The 16,508-nt window shown below is 41.1% G+C and overlaps 3 protein-coding genes across 3 annotated transcripts; 1 reads left to right on the top strand and 2 right to left on the bottom strand.

Moving 5' to 3' along the window:
• Positions 1 to 371: 371 nt before the first annotated feature.
• LOC141821047 (chaperone protein ClpD2, chloroplastic) lies at positions 372 to 9,338 on the top strand. Its single transcript, XM_074708404.1, has 12 exons — positions 372 to 1,140; positions 2,957 to 3,105; positions 3,196 to 3,425; positions 3,505 to 3,613; positions 3,692 to 3,822; positions 4,523 to 4,624; positions 4,708 to 4,989; positions 5,157 to 5,266; positions 5,367 to 5,661; positions 6,216 to 6,449; positions 7,677 to 7,910; positions 8,748 to 9,338. The coding sequence occupies exons 1-12, from the start codon at positions 533 to 535 to the stop codon at positions 9,036 to 9,038; spliced, it is 2,775 nt and encodes a 924-aa protein (XP_074564505.1). The 5' UTR covers positions 372 to 532; the 3' UTR covers positions 9,039 to 9,338.
• A 224-nt stretch (positions 9,339 to 9,562) lies between these two features.
• LOC141822103 (cytochrome P450 77A2-like) lies at positions 9,563 to 11,301 on the bottom strand. Its single transcript, XM_074709528.1, has 2 exons — positions 9,715 to 11,301; positions 9,563 to 9,641 (listed from the first exon to the last, which is right to left on the bottom strand). Exon 1 carries the CDS (start codon positions 11,256 to 11,258, stop codon positions 9,762 to 9,764), a length of 1,497 nt encoding a protein of 498 aa, XP_074565629.1. The 5' UTR covers positions 11,259 to 11,301; the 3' UTR covers positions 9,563 to 9,641; positions 9,715 to 9,761.
• A 2,915-nt stretch (positions 11,302 to 14,216) lies between these two features.
• On the bottom strand, positions 14,217 to 15,867 carry LOC141821899 (small ribosomal subunit protein uS5w). Its single transcript, XM_074709279.1, has 2 exons — positions 15,431 to 15,867; positions 14,217 to 14,327 (listed from the first exon to the last, which is right to left on the bottom strand). The coding sequence occupies exons 1-2, from the start codon at positions 15,824 to 15,826 to the stop codon at positions 14,235 to 14,237; spliced, it is 489 nt and encodes a 162-aa protein (XP_074565380.1). The 5' UTR covers positions 15,827 to 15,867; the 3' UTR covers positions 14,217 to 14,234.
• Between the last annotated feature and the right edge of the window lie 641 nt (positions 15,868 to 16,508).

Here is a 16,508-nt window from a genome sequence, read left to right as displayed (position 1 = left end):
AATTAAAACGCAAGCATGACACAAGTGAGACACAAGTGAAGCAAGCAAGCGCGCGCGAGATTGGCGCGGATGGCCGCAGGAACCGGAGCGAGAGCAGGTCAACAGAGGCGATTCCCACACACACCTTCCGCACAAACCCCCTTAATAATTTACCGAGTCATGTACGTTGGCGTCTTCTGCTGTTCCGTTCACTTCCCTTCTCTCTTCCCCACCAGATAGATATTCAAAGCGCCGAAACAAAACAGTGGTCTCGCGTCGGCGGATCCTCACCGCCCGCCGTGCTCCACCTTCCTAACTCCTTCCCTTCTTCCTTCCTCCCTATTTAACTTCTCCCCCCGCTTCTTAATTTACCACGCATCTTCTTTTCCCTTCCCTTTCCCCCCACGCTACTCAACAGTTGATTATTTGTACACGAAACCAACAATAAATTATTATTCTTTAATTACACGAGAACGGTAGATTCTTCTTCTCGAGTTTCATCTCGATTTCTACTTCGATCGTCGTCCAGGGCACAAGAGGAATCCTGAAAATCATGGAGGCGACCTGCTGCTGCGCCTCCTCCTCGGCTCCTTCCCTCCTTACTCTCCACTCCTTGCGGCCCTCCTCCCACCGCCTCGCCGTCTCGTCAGCCTCCCGCTTCATCGTCGCCTCCTCCCGGCCGGTCGATCTCCGGCGCCGGACTTTCACTTTGCTGCCCTTACCCTCCGCCCGCCGCTCCGGCACGCGGCGACCCGGCCGAAGAGCCATCTCCGCCATCTTCGAGCGGTTTACCGAGCGGGCCATCAAGGCCGTCATCTTCTCCCAGCGGGAGGCGCGCGCGATGGGGAAGGAGATGGTCTTCAACCAGCACCTCCTCCTGGGCCTCGTCGCCGAGGAGCGCTCCCTCGTCGGATTTCTTGGATCTGGTATCACCATCGACCAAGCCCGCGAGGCCGTCCGAGCCATCTGGAACGAGGAGGCTCCTGCGCCCTCCCTTTCGGCTGCAGCCACCGACGTGCCCTTCTCCACCAGCAGCAAGCGGGTGTTTGAGGCTGCTGTGGATTTTTCCAGGAACATGGGATGCAATTTTATTGGTCCGGAGCATATTGCGATCGGCCTCTTCAACGCCGATGACGGAAGCGCGGCGCAGGTGCTCAAGAGGTATATCGAATGGCATCTTTTATTCTCTCCTTTCTGTTTAACTTTTTGGAGTGAATTTTTTCTCTCTTTTGTTATCTGAGAAAAGATGAAAAACTAAAATTTGAAGATAATTCACTTAGAAAAGCAATGTACAGTGATAGGATAACCTAGTGTGCCACGAAAAGGGAAATATAGCAAGTCTATTAGGCTTACTTGTTGATCCACAGTATCTTTAGATTGACAAAGAAAAGTGGCTTAACTTTCATTCTTTCACTGAAATCTCCCTGCATTTAACTTCTGCAATTATCTCACTTTGATAATCAGAAAGGAGGAATGTGGTTTTGTCATTCTTTCTCTTGTACAACCACAATGCCATCCATCTATCCTTCATATAATATAGAGGCAAGAAAAATCATAAAGCAGAAGTTGGTTGACCTGCAAGATTTAAATTTTTCACAACAGTTGTATCAATGCCCAAGTCCTCACTGCTATAGGCTTGTGGTTATGTCTATCGCTGTTCCATTTCATCTTTGTTTCATGCCAAGCAATTGATTGATTGCGCATTGATGAGATGTAGTTTTGTGAGAAGTATCGTTGTTTTCTGTACCCAGATAATAGATCGAATGCTATGACCGCATATGATTTTTTTATCCGCTGAAATGTCTGTCTAAAAAGGTTTTTAGATGACAACTGCAATTATGCTCAAATGTTTAATAATGACAGGGTGGAAATTAGGGTAAATCTTCTTAAAAGAAAAAAAATTAAAAATGTGGCATCTATATATATTGACTTAACTCCTTTGATATGCACCAGAGAGGCAAATGAGGATATTTTATTCTCAGCTACACTAACCTCAAAGCATATCTACTTGATTATGATGGAGTTGTGCACTGTACTGCTGATTTGACTTGTCCTCATAATGCAAAAAAGGGTTCATGTTTTCTCATGTTGAAAACCTTATGATTAGCATGCTTGAAGTTCTTGAATTCTTCTTAGCTTGTTGAGGTTTACATTATAACCTTTTGAGACTTATTTAGTCAAGTACTTCATTCCGTGTTTGACTGAAGAGTGTGCTAGTTGGAAACATAAATCAAGCTTTTCAGGGATGCCAAAACTTGCTTTTAGTTTACCTATTACTCAATATTGTACAACAATCCTTGACACAATAAGCTAGCTTGTACATATCTACCTCATATTCTACTACCGGGTGTGAAGAAATTCAGATAAGCAGCTCAGTAGTCATTGTGATCATTTTAGGATACATCCATTAAAGCAGAATATAATTTTTCTCTTTAGATTCAAATTTGTGTCTCATGGCTGTTTATAGAAACCCATTTGTGTAGACACAACACATCCTGAAGGAGAATGACCCTTTCAATGTCATCCTTTCACTTTAAAATGTCTAATATTCATCCAAAGAATTGAGTCATGATCGACATGGTACTAGCATGGTGTGTAAGTATACTTAATAAAGGGCATTGTAATGTACAAGGATATTCCCATTGCAGGGTCAATGGACAATTGATGAGTGTATTGTCAAAGGTGAACCTTTGACTTTTACCTTGTTTTTCCAGTTCAGAATGGTATCCACTGTTTCACTGAGGGTCACTCAGCGAGATTATGGGTAAAAGCAGGCAAAATGTTTTTCCATAGAAGAATCATGGCATCTATTTTCAGAATCTCTCTAGCAGTTTCTTTATCCATTACTGCATGCTTAATCAACACTTATAGCATCTTCTTTTAACCTTAATGCTTTGAAGTAGATTTGATAGGAACCTACTAGCACTTGTTCTTTTAGTCACAAACTGCCATCTAACTTGTGGCTTATCATTATTAGATTGGGAGCAGATATTGGTCGCTTAGCATCAGTTGCCCTGTCCAAACTCCAAGTGGAGCTTGCCAAGGATGGTAGAGAGCCATTGGCATCATCTCAGAAGATAAAGGAGAAACCTTCTGCTAAAACATCTACAAGTTTGAAGTCTCAAGGTAAGCCAAAAGGCTTTTGACTATTGCAGGTGCAATATTAACTTTTGCTTCTCTACATCAAAAATCAATCTTTTTCCCCCTTCTTTGCAGAAAAAAGTCCATTGACAGATTTTTGTGTTGATTTAACCGCTCATGCTAGAGAGGGGCTCATTGATCCAATCATTGGTCGAAATACAGAGATCCAGAGAGTTGTTCAGATCCTTTGCCGACGAACAAAAAATAATCCAATTCTTTTGGGAGATGCTGGTGTTGGAAAAACTGCAATTGCTGAAGGATTGGCACTTCGCATTGCTGAAGGCGACATTCCTTCTTTCCTTATGGTGTGCTGTTCATGCATTGTGATGATAATTATCACCCGTACGCTTGTGTACATATCTTTTTAGATTTACTTTGATACAGGAGAAACGAATAATGTCACTCGATGTTGGCTTATTGTTGGCGGGTGCTAAAGAAAGGGGGGAGCTGGAGGCCCGAGTTACTGGTTTGATATCCGAAGTACAGAAATCAGGTTAGCAGGACCATCATCTTATGGATAGTTTTCTGTTTTTAATGTACCCTAGCATTCTGAATTTTTTGCACAATTCAGGTGATGTCATACTCTTCATTGATGAGGTTCATACACTGATTGGTTCTGGTACTGTTGGAAGAGGTAACAAAGGCTCAGGCCTTGATATCGCTAATTTGTTGAAACCTTCGCTTGGTAGAGGCGAATTGCAGGTAAAACACCAATCAATTTTGTGTCATTGTTGACCTAGCAAAGTGTTCATGAGCATTCTAACATACTGATAATATATGTTGCTGGAGTTTCTTCAATATTTGAATAGAATAATCAGTTTTTATGGTCACTCGAGTTTTTCATAGTGGAAAGAATTTTGGTCTTATTTTATCTGAAAATGTAAATTTTGCAAGTTGTTGTGGCTTTATAAATAAATTGACACACCTTCAGAAAATGCGAGCACATGGCTACCTCTTTGGTCTCTATGATTCACTCATGGGATACCTTTGGCCTCTCAACCCTGTTGCATAATTTCCGTTAGGAGAATGACACAGTATGAGATTTGGGGATAAATTTAGGTTTCTTTTAAATTTCGTGTTTAAAATATTTGCAATTTTGTTTGATTTTAAGAAATGTTTTAGAAAATTTTGTTATATTGTTTTAGGAATAAGCTAGGTCATTATTTTTCAAAATTGATCTTATGGTTATGGAAGTACAAAAGGGGTTAGAATCCCTTGTACTAATCATTTTTTTCAGTTTAATAATATTTTTCTCTTTTGTGAGTCGAGAGGTCCAATTTTTCGGTGATTTGAATCTTCATGCTGCATTAGATTCTCTATAGATAAAAGCAATCAAATATCTCTTTTTTTTTTTTGCTATTACTTATTTTGTGTTCTGTGTCAATTCTCATGATGTCTTCAGTGTATTGCATCAACTACTTTAGATGAACATAAGACACACTTCGAGAAGGATAAAGCTTTAGCTCGCCGATTCCAACCAGTGCTGATAAATGAGCCTAGTCAGGTACTCTTTATCTTCTTCCAGTTTTATGATTATTTGCTTCCTATGTGCTAAATTTTGCTTCCCCTTTAAAAAAAATGTAATAGGAGGATGCAGTGAAGATATTACTGGGCTTACGTGAGAAATATGAGAGCCATCATAAGTGCACATTCACATTAGATGCCATAAATGCTGCAGTATACCTCTCAGCTAGATATATTGCAGATAGACATCTTCCTGATAAAGCAATTGATCTGATTGATGAAGCTGGTAGTAGAGCTCGTATGGATGCATTCAAGAGGAAGAAGGAAGAGCAAATCTCTGTGCTTTTAAAGACACCAGAAGAATACTGGCAAGAGATTAGGGCTGTCCAGACAATGCATGCACTGGTAATAGCCTCGAGATTAGAACTTTTATGTCATGCTTTTCCTTGCATTCCATTGTTGTTTTTTGCTTCTATTTCATTAGGTTCCATTATGATGAAATTGTCATGCCATAGCCTCGAGAATATTTTTCTTCTATAACAGTGAATAATAGTTTTTTGCTTCCCATTCAGGTGTCAGAAAATAAGTTGACATATTCTACTAACAAAACCATCAAGGACGACGGATCATCCGATCTTGAGATTCCAATGTCTTCTAATCCATCTTCACTAAATGATAATGAGTATGATATATATCTTTTATCAAATACGTATGCAACGACATTATTGATCTTTCTGAAGAGCTGAAGTGTACATATTTCTTTTTATTTTGCTATGTTGCAGAGAAATCTTTGTCGGGCCAGAGGAGATAGCCACTGTTGCCTCTCTTTGGTCAGGAATCCCAGTACAGCAGATCAATGCAGATGAGAGAAAACTATTAGTTGGTTTGGATGATGAACTGAGAAAACGGGTAATTGGCCAGGATGATGCTGTTAGTGCAATATCTCGAGCTGTGAAGCGATCACGTGTTGGCCTGAAGGATCCTGATAGGCCTATTGCTGCAATGCTTTTTTGTGGTCCAACTGGTGTTGGTAAAACTGAGCTGACAAAAGCATTAGCTGCCTCCTACTTTGGATCGGTATTGCCTCATTCCGTTTCTCCCTACCATCCAATAGTCCATGCATAGATGTAGATAATAACTCATGGAACTCAAAGCACAGTTTCAACGTTTATTGGTATCAATTGACAAGGTTGAAATTTATTGTTCTCATTCAATGCTCTCTTTCATGATAATTATTTTAGTATTAGTAAATTATATCATCAGTCAAGGTACTTACTATATTTTTTGAACTTGTTGCTAAAGTTAATTTAATTCACTTTTTAATTGTTGTAAGTTTACATTTGTAGGTAAATAAGCTAAGTTAAAAGAAGATTATAAGAGTAAACACATTTGATTTGATATTGGTGCACTTTTAAATGTGCTAAAGTGTGCTGAGTGTCAGCACAATAAGGCTCCAAAACCATATTGTTGTGACTGGAGATCAAAACTCCACTGTGGAGAAATACTATAAACTTTGATTCCAAGTTGTATACTGTCACTGGGTGTTTTTTACTGCTTATTATCTTTATAGCGTCTTCATGTGATTTTCCACTGACTTTAGTTTTCTCTACTCATTATATTTTCTATAAAAGGAGGAAAGCATGTTGCGCTTGGATATGAGTGAGTACATGGAGAGACATACTGTGAGTAAGCTGATTGGATCTCCACCAGGATACATTGGGTATGGAGAGGGTGGTACCCTGACTGAAGCAGTTAGGAGGCGGCCTTTTACAGTTATCTTGCTTGACGAGATAGAGAAAGCTCACCCTGATATATTTAATATCCTCCTCCAAGTATTTGAAGATGGTCACCTAACTGACTCTCAGGTTAGTATTTCAGGATGCAGTCAACAAGTACAAACACTCATAAAATTAACCTTTTACTTCTCTACGATGTTTTCATCTGTCATTGCTTGTCAGATATATGATTTCATGGCTATAGATTGGATATTAATGTGGTTTTTATATTGCAAATTTTTAAAATTATTTTATTGTTTCCAAACTTTACCTCAACTGATTCTTTGTACTATATAAGCATATAACTTGCTACCAGCTAAAACTTGTTGCAAAATTTTTCAGGAAACTAGATACTTTGCAATTTTATTTTTTATTTTTAGATCCTGAAAGTTCAATGTTCTGGTATCTTAATTGCTACTGACAGTATTGCTATCCTTTTACACCTGGTCAAAGATCTTGAAGCATCATGGTTATTGTTCATTTCACCATCTCACCATCTTTTCAAGTGTTCAACATCTCACCATCTTTTCATTGATCTGATAAGCAAAATCTTAAATGACCACCAAGAACAAATGAAGTTACATAAAGTATGCTAAAGACGGATCTTAGGACACATATGGCACGAATGCATCTGTTGTATGTCTTATTCAAATGTTGTAAGCATTAATCTCTTTTGGGAGACACTAGAGAAGGCTGATAATCTCATGCATTCGACTAGGACAGCTTGCTGTCTTTTTGTTGCTTCTGATAATCTAACTCTTAACAAACTACCCCAAAAGAATGAAGTTACATATAGTATACTCCAAATAGATGCTAGATTTTGATATGAATGTGTCTATTGTATATCTTAGCTCCATGTTGTAAGCATTAATCTCTTTCATGATCAGGAGACAATTATCTTAACTAATTCCTGATTTTACATTGTCTTTGGCATGATTTAGGCATTAGAAATCATATTTTACAGAAAGTAACAGAACCCCCATGGCTTGGTTTAATACACCACTAATCTTCAAGCTAATTATCATTCCTTGTTTTGGACTTCGGCAAATTTTCTTTGAGAAAAAAAACACAGTTAATTTTTTCCCTCATTCTGATCAGTAAACTTGCATAGCTGACTATCTATGTCGATCAATATAGTTATGGTCTGTATGGTATTAATTGTCCAAATTGCTTGCTCAGTTTTCCACATTCTTGACATGTGTATCCATGGCACCTTTTCTCTATGATTTGGAAGTATTATTATCATATCAAATTTGGTGGTTTTCAAGTATACTTTGTTTAATTGTTTTTTGCTATTCATCAACCTGTGTTCAATAGGGGCGGAAAGTTTCGTTCAAGAACACATTGATTGTCATGACATCTAATGTTGGGTCTGAAGCAATTTCGAAAGGTAGGCGGAGCATAGGTTTCTTTGTTGCAGAAGACACAGAATCTAACTCATATGCCTCGATGAAGACACTAGTGATGGAAGAGATAAAAGCATATTTTCGTCCTGAGCTACTTAACAGAATTGATGAAGTGGTTATTTTCCGCTCCCTTGAGCAAACTCAGGTTGGTTCTTTAATTTAATTCTCATCGTGTTGATTATTCACTTTATTTTTTTACAAAGTTAAGAAATTCATGCTTGTTTAATTCGTTGTCATCATCAAACTGGTATTAGTCTCCACTATTTAGAGCCAGCTACCTACACTGGACAGTATGAAAGTCTTCTTATTAGAAAATTTTAAGTCAATCAAACTATTAACTAGTTTTCTTTCCATTGCATTAGTTTTAATTGATTCAACTTATCTTGCTATAAATCTATTTGTCACCCTTGAACATCATCTCATTTCAATATGTGGCACTCAATCTTTGCTGTCAGTGATTGAGCTTCTCAGTGTTTAGGTATATTTCCCCAATGGCACATTTGAAGTACTTTCAAATTGTCACACACTTCTGCCATATACCAAAAATATCCTAGATTTGATAGTTTTTTATTTTTAGTTCAAAAATGTGTTTTGGGCGTTCTAACTCATCTTGATCAATCTTTGAACTGAAAAACACTAAATTATTCTATTTTACTACCCTAGAAATATTTTGGTGTATATTTCTCCCTAAAATGACGTGGTTTGGGCCAAAATCACCTTAATGGGGCTTTGAATCAGACCCAAACATGGTAATTTTGGACAGAAATCTTACTAGATGATTAGTAAGTGTCATGCAATTGCACTAGATACTTTTGTGCTGCAAAGATCCTTCAAGATGATTTTCACAACCCGAGCATGCCATTTTGGAAAGAAAACTACATGGTATTTTTGGATTACCAAATAGTGTTAGGAGCAGTCCATTTTTCTAATGGTGATTTTCACAACCCAGAGCAGTTTTTCTAATGGACTTCCCTTCTTTCAGATGCTGGAGATTTCAAACATAATGTTGAAGCAAGTTAGGAGCAGGCTTTTATCTCTCGGGATTGGTTTAAAGGTATCAGATGCCGTCATGAATTTGGTCTGCGAACAAGGTTTCGATCGAAGCTACGGTGCAAGACCCTTGAGAAGAGCCATTGCTCGTCTCATCGAGGATGTCATTAGTGAAGCCATTCTCGCTGGAAACTATAAGCCCGGCGACACTATCATGCTCGACATCGATACCACGGGAAATCCCGCAGTGAGTCAGCTAATCCAGTTGTCAGACGCAGCATGAACACCATATGGATTTTCACACATATTTCATTCACCCACACGGTTACTGATTATTTATTTATTTTGTATAGACACCGTATTTAACATGTATAGAACAGTAGGTTAGCTTGGAAAAGATGATAATTATTGTAAGGCCCACTACTTTTTTTAAAAAAACACACACAACCTTGTCCTTTTGACCGCCCTTCAAATGGGAGTATTTGTCATCATTAATTGTATGCCTGGAGAAACATTTATTGTTGAAATGAATTGTATCTAAATTAAATATCCTAGGACTGTTTGGTTGGGGTTATTTTGATAACTTTGGTAGCTTGTCAATTTCTATTTGATTTAGATAATATAACTTGAACTCACCCAAAGAATGATCCTAGCCATGCTCTTGAGGTTGGAAGATTTGATGTATGATAATACTTAGCAGTGTAGATTTTTTATAGAAATGACTGGTTATTGAACAACACCACAATCTCACAGAGAAAAAGTTGCTTAGATTATAAATTAACAATCTTTCAAACTGTTGACATATAATTTATCCAATCTATTATGGGCTTACCAATCCACCCAAACTTTCTCTGATTTTTTGTTTTGTTTTGCTGTTCTTGTTCATCTGTAATAATGCATTTTTAAGAGATCACAAACCGAGCGAAGCAATCCTAAATGGTAGTAGATCATAAACATACTGGCAAAGTGGTAGTAGTAGCTCTTGTTTTGTAGTAATGGAGTTTGTTCAATTCCTGGGCTTGACTAAGGCGAGGAGTCGCCGGTTCATGACGATGGTGAATTCCACCTTGTCCATGAAGTCGAGCTTGCGCTCCGACGGGTGCAGCTGCCACTCGAACGCCTGCACCATCCTCGCTACCATCAAGCCGATGTGCGTGGTGCCCATCGCCAGCCCCGGGCATATCCTCCTCCCTGCACCGAACGGAATCATCCTGATCCCCGCCGACCCGGTGATGTCGGCCGCCTCGCCGCCTGTTATGAACCTGTCGGGGTTGAACTCCAGCGGGTTCGACCACAGCCGGGGGTCCTCGGAGATGGTGGGCAGAAACAGCTCCAGGTTGGCGTCCGGCGGAATGTCGTAGCCGCCGAGCTTCGCCGGCTCCACCGCCGCGTGGGTCAGCGAGAAGTACGTCGGCGGGTGCTTCCGCAGGAGCTCCTTCACGAAGGCCTGCAAGTATGTCAGTTTCTCGATGTCCCGGTCGTCCACCGGCCGATCGCCCACCGTCGCGGTGATTTCCTCGTGGAGCTTCGCCTGGATGTCGGGATTGTCGATGATGCGGGCCATGGCCCACTCGATGGCGGTGGAGGTTGTGTCTGTGCCGCCGTTGATGAACTCCGAGCACAGCGTCACGAGCTGGGGCTCGCTGGGCGGGCAGCCGTCCACTTTGAGGTCGAAAAGGGAGTCGAGGTAGGAGAAGGGAGCGGCGTGGGGCTCGATGCTCCGGTCGTTGAGGATGGCTCGCCGCCGATCGATGAGCGCGGTGATGGTCTCCACCTGCTCCTTCCTCACCTGGAGCACCTTCCTCTGGTGTTTGGCGTAGAAGGGAGCGAGGAAGGGCAGGTAGTCGTCCATCCTGGGGCTGATGCAGAGCAGCACTCGCTTCATCATCTCGTCTATGCGCACGATTTCGTCCTCCTCCAGCGTGACCCCGAAGGTCATGGAGAGCAGGATGGCGAAGACGGCGAAGCGGGCGTTACGGAGGACCCACACAGCTCCGCCGTTGGCTTCTGCCTCGGCGCGGAGGCGTTGGACGAAGCGATCCATGGCGGAAACGCGGGCAGGGTGAAACTCCCGGAGCCGGGAGGCGCTGAGCATCCCGGAGACCATGTTACGGCGAAGACACCTCCACTCCGGGCCGTAGACGGCGGAGTTGACGGTGAACTTGTCGCAGCTGAAGACGGCGCGGACCGTGCTCTCAGCGGGGCGCGACGCGAAGAGCTGCCCCTTCTCGACGAGCGCCTCGTGCGCCAGCTCCGGGCTGGTCACCACGATGAGCGTGCGGACCCCCATGCGGAGCGTGAAGATGGGACCGTACCGGCGGCGGAGGTCGCGGACGAGGTGGATCATGGGCTTGCCGGCGAAGGCAATCTGGAAAAGGTTCCCGACGAAGGGCCACCCGGTGGGCCCCGGCGGCAGCTTCAGCGACGGCCTCCTCCTCCTCAACCCGACCAAGAGAAACACGACCAGCGAGGACGCCACGAAGAAGAGGCTAAGTTCGGCCATGGCGTGACGAGGAAGAAGCTATCAGTCTGTCAGTCAGTGAGTCAGTCAGTGGTGGTCGACAGTGGCAGTCAGTCAGGAGTGTTTATAATGAATATAGACGAGACGGTGCCGGAAAAAACAGTTGTGGGGGGTTTAATTCGCAGCTGCGTACGCGTCGAGTATCGGAAAAGGAAAGGGTAAGGAAAAGGGCGCCAAATTGGGAAATAGGGATAGCAACGGATTTGGGGATTAGCGGGGAAGTCTTCTTCATCCCCGTCCCCAAAACCCAAATCCATATACCATCCCCGTCCCCATCCCTGTTGGGTATCATAATTTAAATATCATCCCCGTCCCTATCGGATTTCGGGTATCCAACGGATTTCGGATATCCCCATAGATTTCGGAGGTGGTTTTCTCCGCGGATATTTTCATGGGTATCCTCATATTCATACTCATCCTCCATCACCGTCATGACATATTTAAAAAATATTTTTTAAAATTTATTACTTTTTTATTAATTAAAAAAAAATATTATTTATTTTAAAAATAATGAAACTACATTATTCGTATTCAAACAAGTAATTATCAATATGACTTATTTTTTCATTTGATATAAGGATATAATCAAATTAATGAATCTCAATAAATGAAATTATCAAAGTCGGGTTCGAGGATGGGGACGGGAAATTTTTGGAATATCATCCCGACCCATCCCCGTTTTCCGAGATTCGGGAATTTCCCATCTCCATCCCCGCTTTCTCGGATTCGAAGATTTCTCGATCAAAATGAGATCGAAAAATGGATTCTTCATCGAGTCCGGGTCTAATTGTCATCTCTATCGGCGCATCTGGAGGGACGGAAAAGGAAAGGGTAAGGAAAAGGAAAGGGAAGTAGGGCCAAATTGGGAAATAGAAAAAGGGCAAGACGGGGAAATGCAGAGAGTGAGATTAGCGGTTGGGGCGGTCTGCGTCAGGGAAGGAGGAGGAGGAGTTAATGAAGGCGATATAATAAATGGAAGGAGGGGGCTTATTAAAGGAGGAGAGAGTGGCGGTGGGGGCGGGAACAGTGAAGATGGGCGGTCTACTTGCCCCGCTTTTATGAGCACAATTTCTTGGGTATGAAATTGAATGCTTCGAGGGGCAGGGGCAGGGGCAGGGGCAGAGGCAGGGGCAGATTGTTCCATCTTGGGAGGATGCGGTGGAAGAGAATGGAGATACGTACCAGACTACAAATCAATCATTCTAAAGGATTGACGACGAAGGAAAGGAATTGTGGTTCGAACCGCATTGGGTTGTTCACCGCCGCGAAGAATGTCAGTCGTGCGCAAGGCCGCGCGAGATGGTCGCATAAGACGACGTGAGGCGGTCGCGCAGGACCTCACGAGATTACGGTCAAGGCCGCTTGCGACGGTCGCACAAGGCAATCGAGCAAGACCGTCGAGATTTGATCAGGAAAATAATATTCAAAAAAATGAACAATCGTTTCGTCTAACTATTGTTTTAGACTTTTAGTAGTAGGCATGGTTTAGTTTATTTTTTAACTTGATTTAGTTTATTATTAATCATTGGTGATTTATCACTATCAACTTCAGTAAAAAATGGAGTTTGTCATCTCAATGGTCATATACAGTCGGCCCTACAATCATATGTGAGAATTAAATCGAGAAGTCTCATGGAAGTTTCTCACCGACCACCAAGGTAAATCGGGAAGCGCACGTAGCGGCCAATTCAGATGCTCAACATTCTCTGATTGCGATAGTTGAGGATCGAACCGCGGGTACCACTACAAGAATTAAAGCAAATAGCGACGGACGATTTCCGTCGCTATTCGGTCGCTAAGCTCGATTAGCGACCGAATAGCGACGGAAATCGTCCGTCGCGAAAAATTCCGTCGTTGACGTCACTTTAACGACGGAATTTAAATTTCCGTCGCTAATTAGAGACGGAAATTTTTTTCCGTCGCTAAAAGTAGCGACGAACTATTATTTCCGTCTCTAAAATTAGCGACGGAAATAATAATCCGTCGCTAATTTTAGAGACGGAAATATAAATTCCGTCTCTAATTAGAGACGGAAATTTAAATTCCGTCGCTAATTTTAGAGACGGAAAATATAAATTCCGTCTCTAATTAGAGACGGAAATTTAAATTCCGTTTCTAATTTTTAAAAAAAAAGCGTTTATTAGCGACGGAATTTATCATTCCGTCGCTAATAATTTATTTTTTTATATATTTTAATTTTGTTTTTGAATTTCCTGTTTGTATATCAATCAAACAAATATAACAGTAATACATTAATAACCCAATAATAATAAAACAAAATACTAATACAATATTTGAATACACGACATGTCAATATATCTGAATACAATATTAATACAATCTGAATACAATAATATCTGAATACAACACAAATTTTTAGATACACTGATCCTACAAAATACAATAATATATCAAAAACTTATTTAAACAAGTCCAACCAAAAGAGAAGATCCTACAAAAAGATAATAAAAATAGGTTAGTAATAATTTAATTATAACAACCTATTTGAAAAATGCGCATTTGAATACAATATCTGAATACAATATCTAAATATAAAATCTTACAAAAATGAGCCCAGCCAAAATAGAAAATCCTACAAAAAGAAAATAAGATAGGTTAGTAATAATGTAATTATAACAACCTATTTGTAAAATACTAACATACCTTGCAGACAGCTATTGATCCACATCAAACATTAAATTTATATACTGCAATGTCGACCATTAAATTTATATACAGCAGTTATATAAGTCTTTCTGAAAGATGAAATATTAATAGATGAATAAGTTTGATAGATAATTCCATTAGTTTGAAGTGATATCTGTGCTGGAAATTGTGTTCATTTTTTTGGAAGAGTTTGATATTTTCTTATTACTGTTTGATGAATAAGCAATACCTGCAAGATGGAAAATCTAAGGGAAGACTATTAATTGTAAAAAAAATTGATAAACTTTAACTCTATTCCTGGAAGGGAGATTTGCTGAAGCGAGTGTCCAACCACAAGTCGGGCGTCAAGAACCCATAGGTTTTCATGAGGCAATCAAAGGTAGCCTGCAAGAAATAAGATGTATGAAATACAAGCAAATGTAGCTCTGTTGTTAATGTGTGAAAGATATTCCATGTATCACCACAAAAGTATAACCCAAAGCATAAGTATGAAATGAAAAAGATACACTTAGAAAGCCAGATCGACCAGCAATTTCTCAACATTAAGGAATTTAAACATGTTCGTAATCAGATTATTGTTTATAACCCAATAACAAGCAAAAAGAGGGGAGATCAATCCAACAAGAAGGCAAAACCATCAGACAAACAGGTGGTTCCACGATATGATAATCTGTTGCTGCCGTTAAAAGATACAAGTATCCAACTTGGGAAAAGGATTTAGAAATAAGTAGAACCCTCAATAATCTAACATGTGAAAAGGATTTTTCAAATTAGAACCCTCAATATTCAAGTATCCAACTTGGGGGAAAAAATAGATACAAGTTCTAGTCCATAAAACCAGTAGAACAATTGTGATGGAAGTGTGCCAAGCAAAATTTTTTCATTTCATAGGATTTAGAAATCTTAGTTTTATGATAACAAGTCTTTGATTGAATCCTGTTCTCTAAGAGATTGTATAATGGTGTTAGTCTTACAGAAAAGTTAAACTTTCAATCAAGAAAAATATTTTAATGTCATCAAAATAAAGGGCAGGCAGATATGAAAAATTAAACATTAGGATGAAAGGCAAAATAATGATAGACATCAACACCATATAATAAGAGGGAAAAAACTAAAATCCAAAAATGAATAAAGCAATCTATCACATTAAAATTATCCAATTCATGTTGTCTATTAATTAACTTGGACCAAAGGATAACCTAGAAAACTTTAACTGCTCACAACATCCTATGTAACCACAAGGAACAACTAAGGTTTCTCCTCTCCTTCAAGCTCACCACTTTGTTGAACTACCTCTCCTCTAATTCTATAAACAATTATCTGGACGCAGCCGTCATCAATATACTATTTGGCGGCAACATACCTATAATCACTACAACGTTAATCAATAGCATGATTAGTGAAATGAAGCGGTTCCAAAAAGAGTTCAAAAGAGACAAATTTATATGGTGGAGTAACGGAAGAAGATAATCGCAGGAAACACTGACCTTCACAAAGTTTCCAAGAGTCTTGGTCGAACCGCGGGATGAGGTGTACACGTCCTCGATTCCAGCAAACTGGAGAACCTTCTTCGGCACACGGGCAGCCACGATCCCTGCCCCTCTCGGTGCCGGAACCAGGCGGACGGTGACAGAGCCGCACTTTCCAGTAACCTTGCAGGGCACAGTGTGGGGCTTCCCGATCTTGTTCCCCCAGAATCCCCTCCTGACGGGGACGACTGAGAGCTCGGCCAAAATGATGGCTCCACGAATGGCAGTAGTGACCTCCTTGGCGCACTTGACGCCGAGACCGACGTGTCCGTCGCTGTCGCCGACGACAACGAAGGCCTTGAAGCGGGTGCGCTGTCCGGCGCGAGTCTGCTTCTGCACAGGCATGATCTTCATAACCTCGTCCTTGAGGCGGCCGCCGAGGAGGGTGTCGACGATCTGGTGCTCCTTGACGGGGAGCGAGTGGATTAGGAACCCTAAAATGCGCGATAATAGCGACGGACGTTTCTATTCCGTCTCTAATTTAGCGACGGAATATAATATTTCATCGCTAAAGTATTTTTTAATACAGAAATTAATATTTCATTTCTATATTAGCGACGGAATATTTAAATCCGTCGCTATAATTAGCGACGGAATATTCATCTCTAATTTTAACGACGGAAATTAATTTCATCGTTATTTTGTGAATTTCTTGTAGTGTACCTGGGTGACCATCTGAATGTCCTATCGCGGCACCATGACTCCGGGGACATTTTTTGAAGTTATTATATTTTTTTTTTTTTGATTTACAAGAGGTGTCTGGGCCCTAGCACCAACTAGTCCCCTTGGCTGACCGGCCCTGCCCCACGACCTTCAACGAGAGTCCCCACCGGCCAGCGAGGGTAAATCAGGAGGATTCACCGGCACCTGCACTCCGACCCGTTACCAAGATTTGATCCACATGCCCGACCAGCACAGTCGACTGCCACGTCCCAGGCGAAAATACCCAGCGGGACGCGTCCCGGAGGAATCGAACCGTGGTAGTAGCGTTGGAGAGGAAGTGTCATTACCGGTGCGCCACGCCCCTGGGAGCTTT

Source organism: Curcuma longa, chromosome 2, assembly GCF_044706935.1.
Source record: "Curcuma longa cultivar G26 ecotype Majalengka, Jawa Barat chromosome 2, ITB_CL_G26_1.1, whole genome shotgun sequence".
Lineage (NCBI taxonomy): Eukaryota > Viridiplantae > Streptophyta > Magnoliopsida > Zingiberales > Zingiberaceae > Curcuma > Curcuma longa.
The sequence above is the reverse complement of the archived record's forward strand: the minus strand, read 5'-3'. Positions and strand labels throughout refer to the sequence as shown.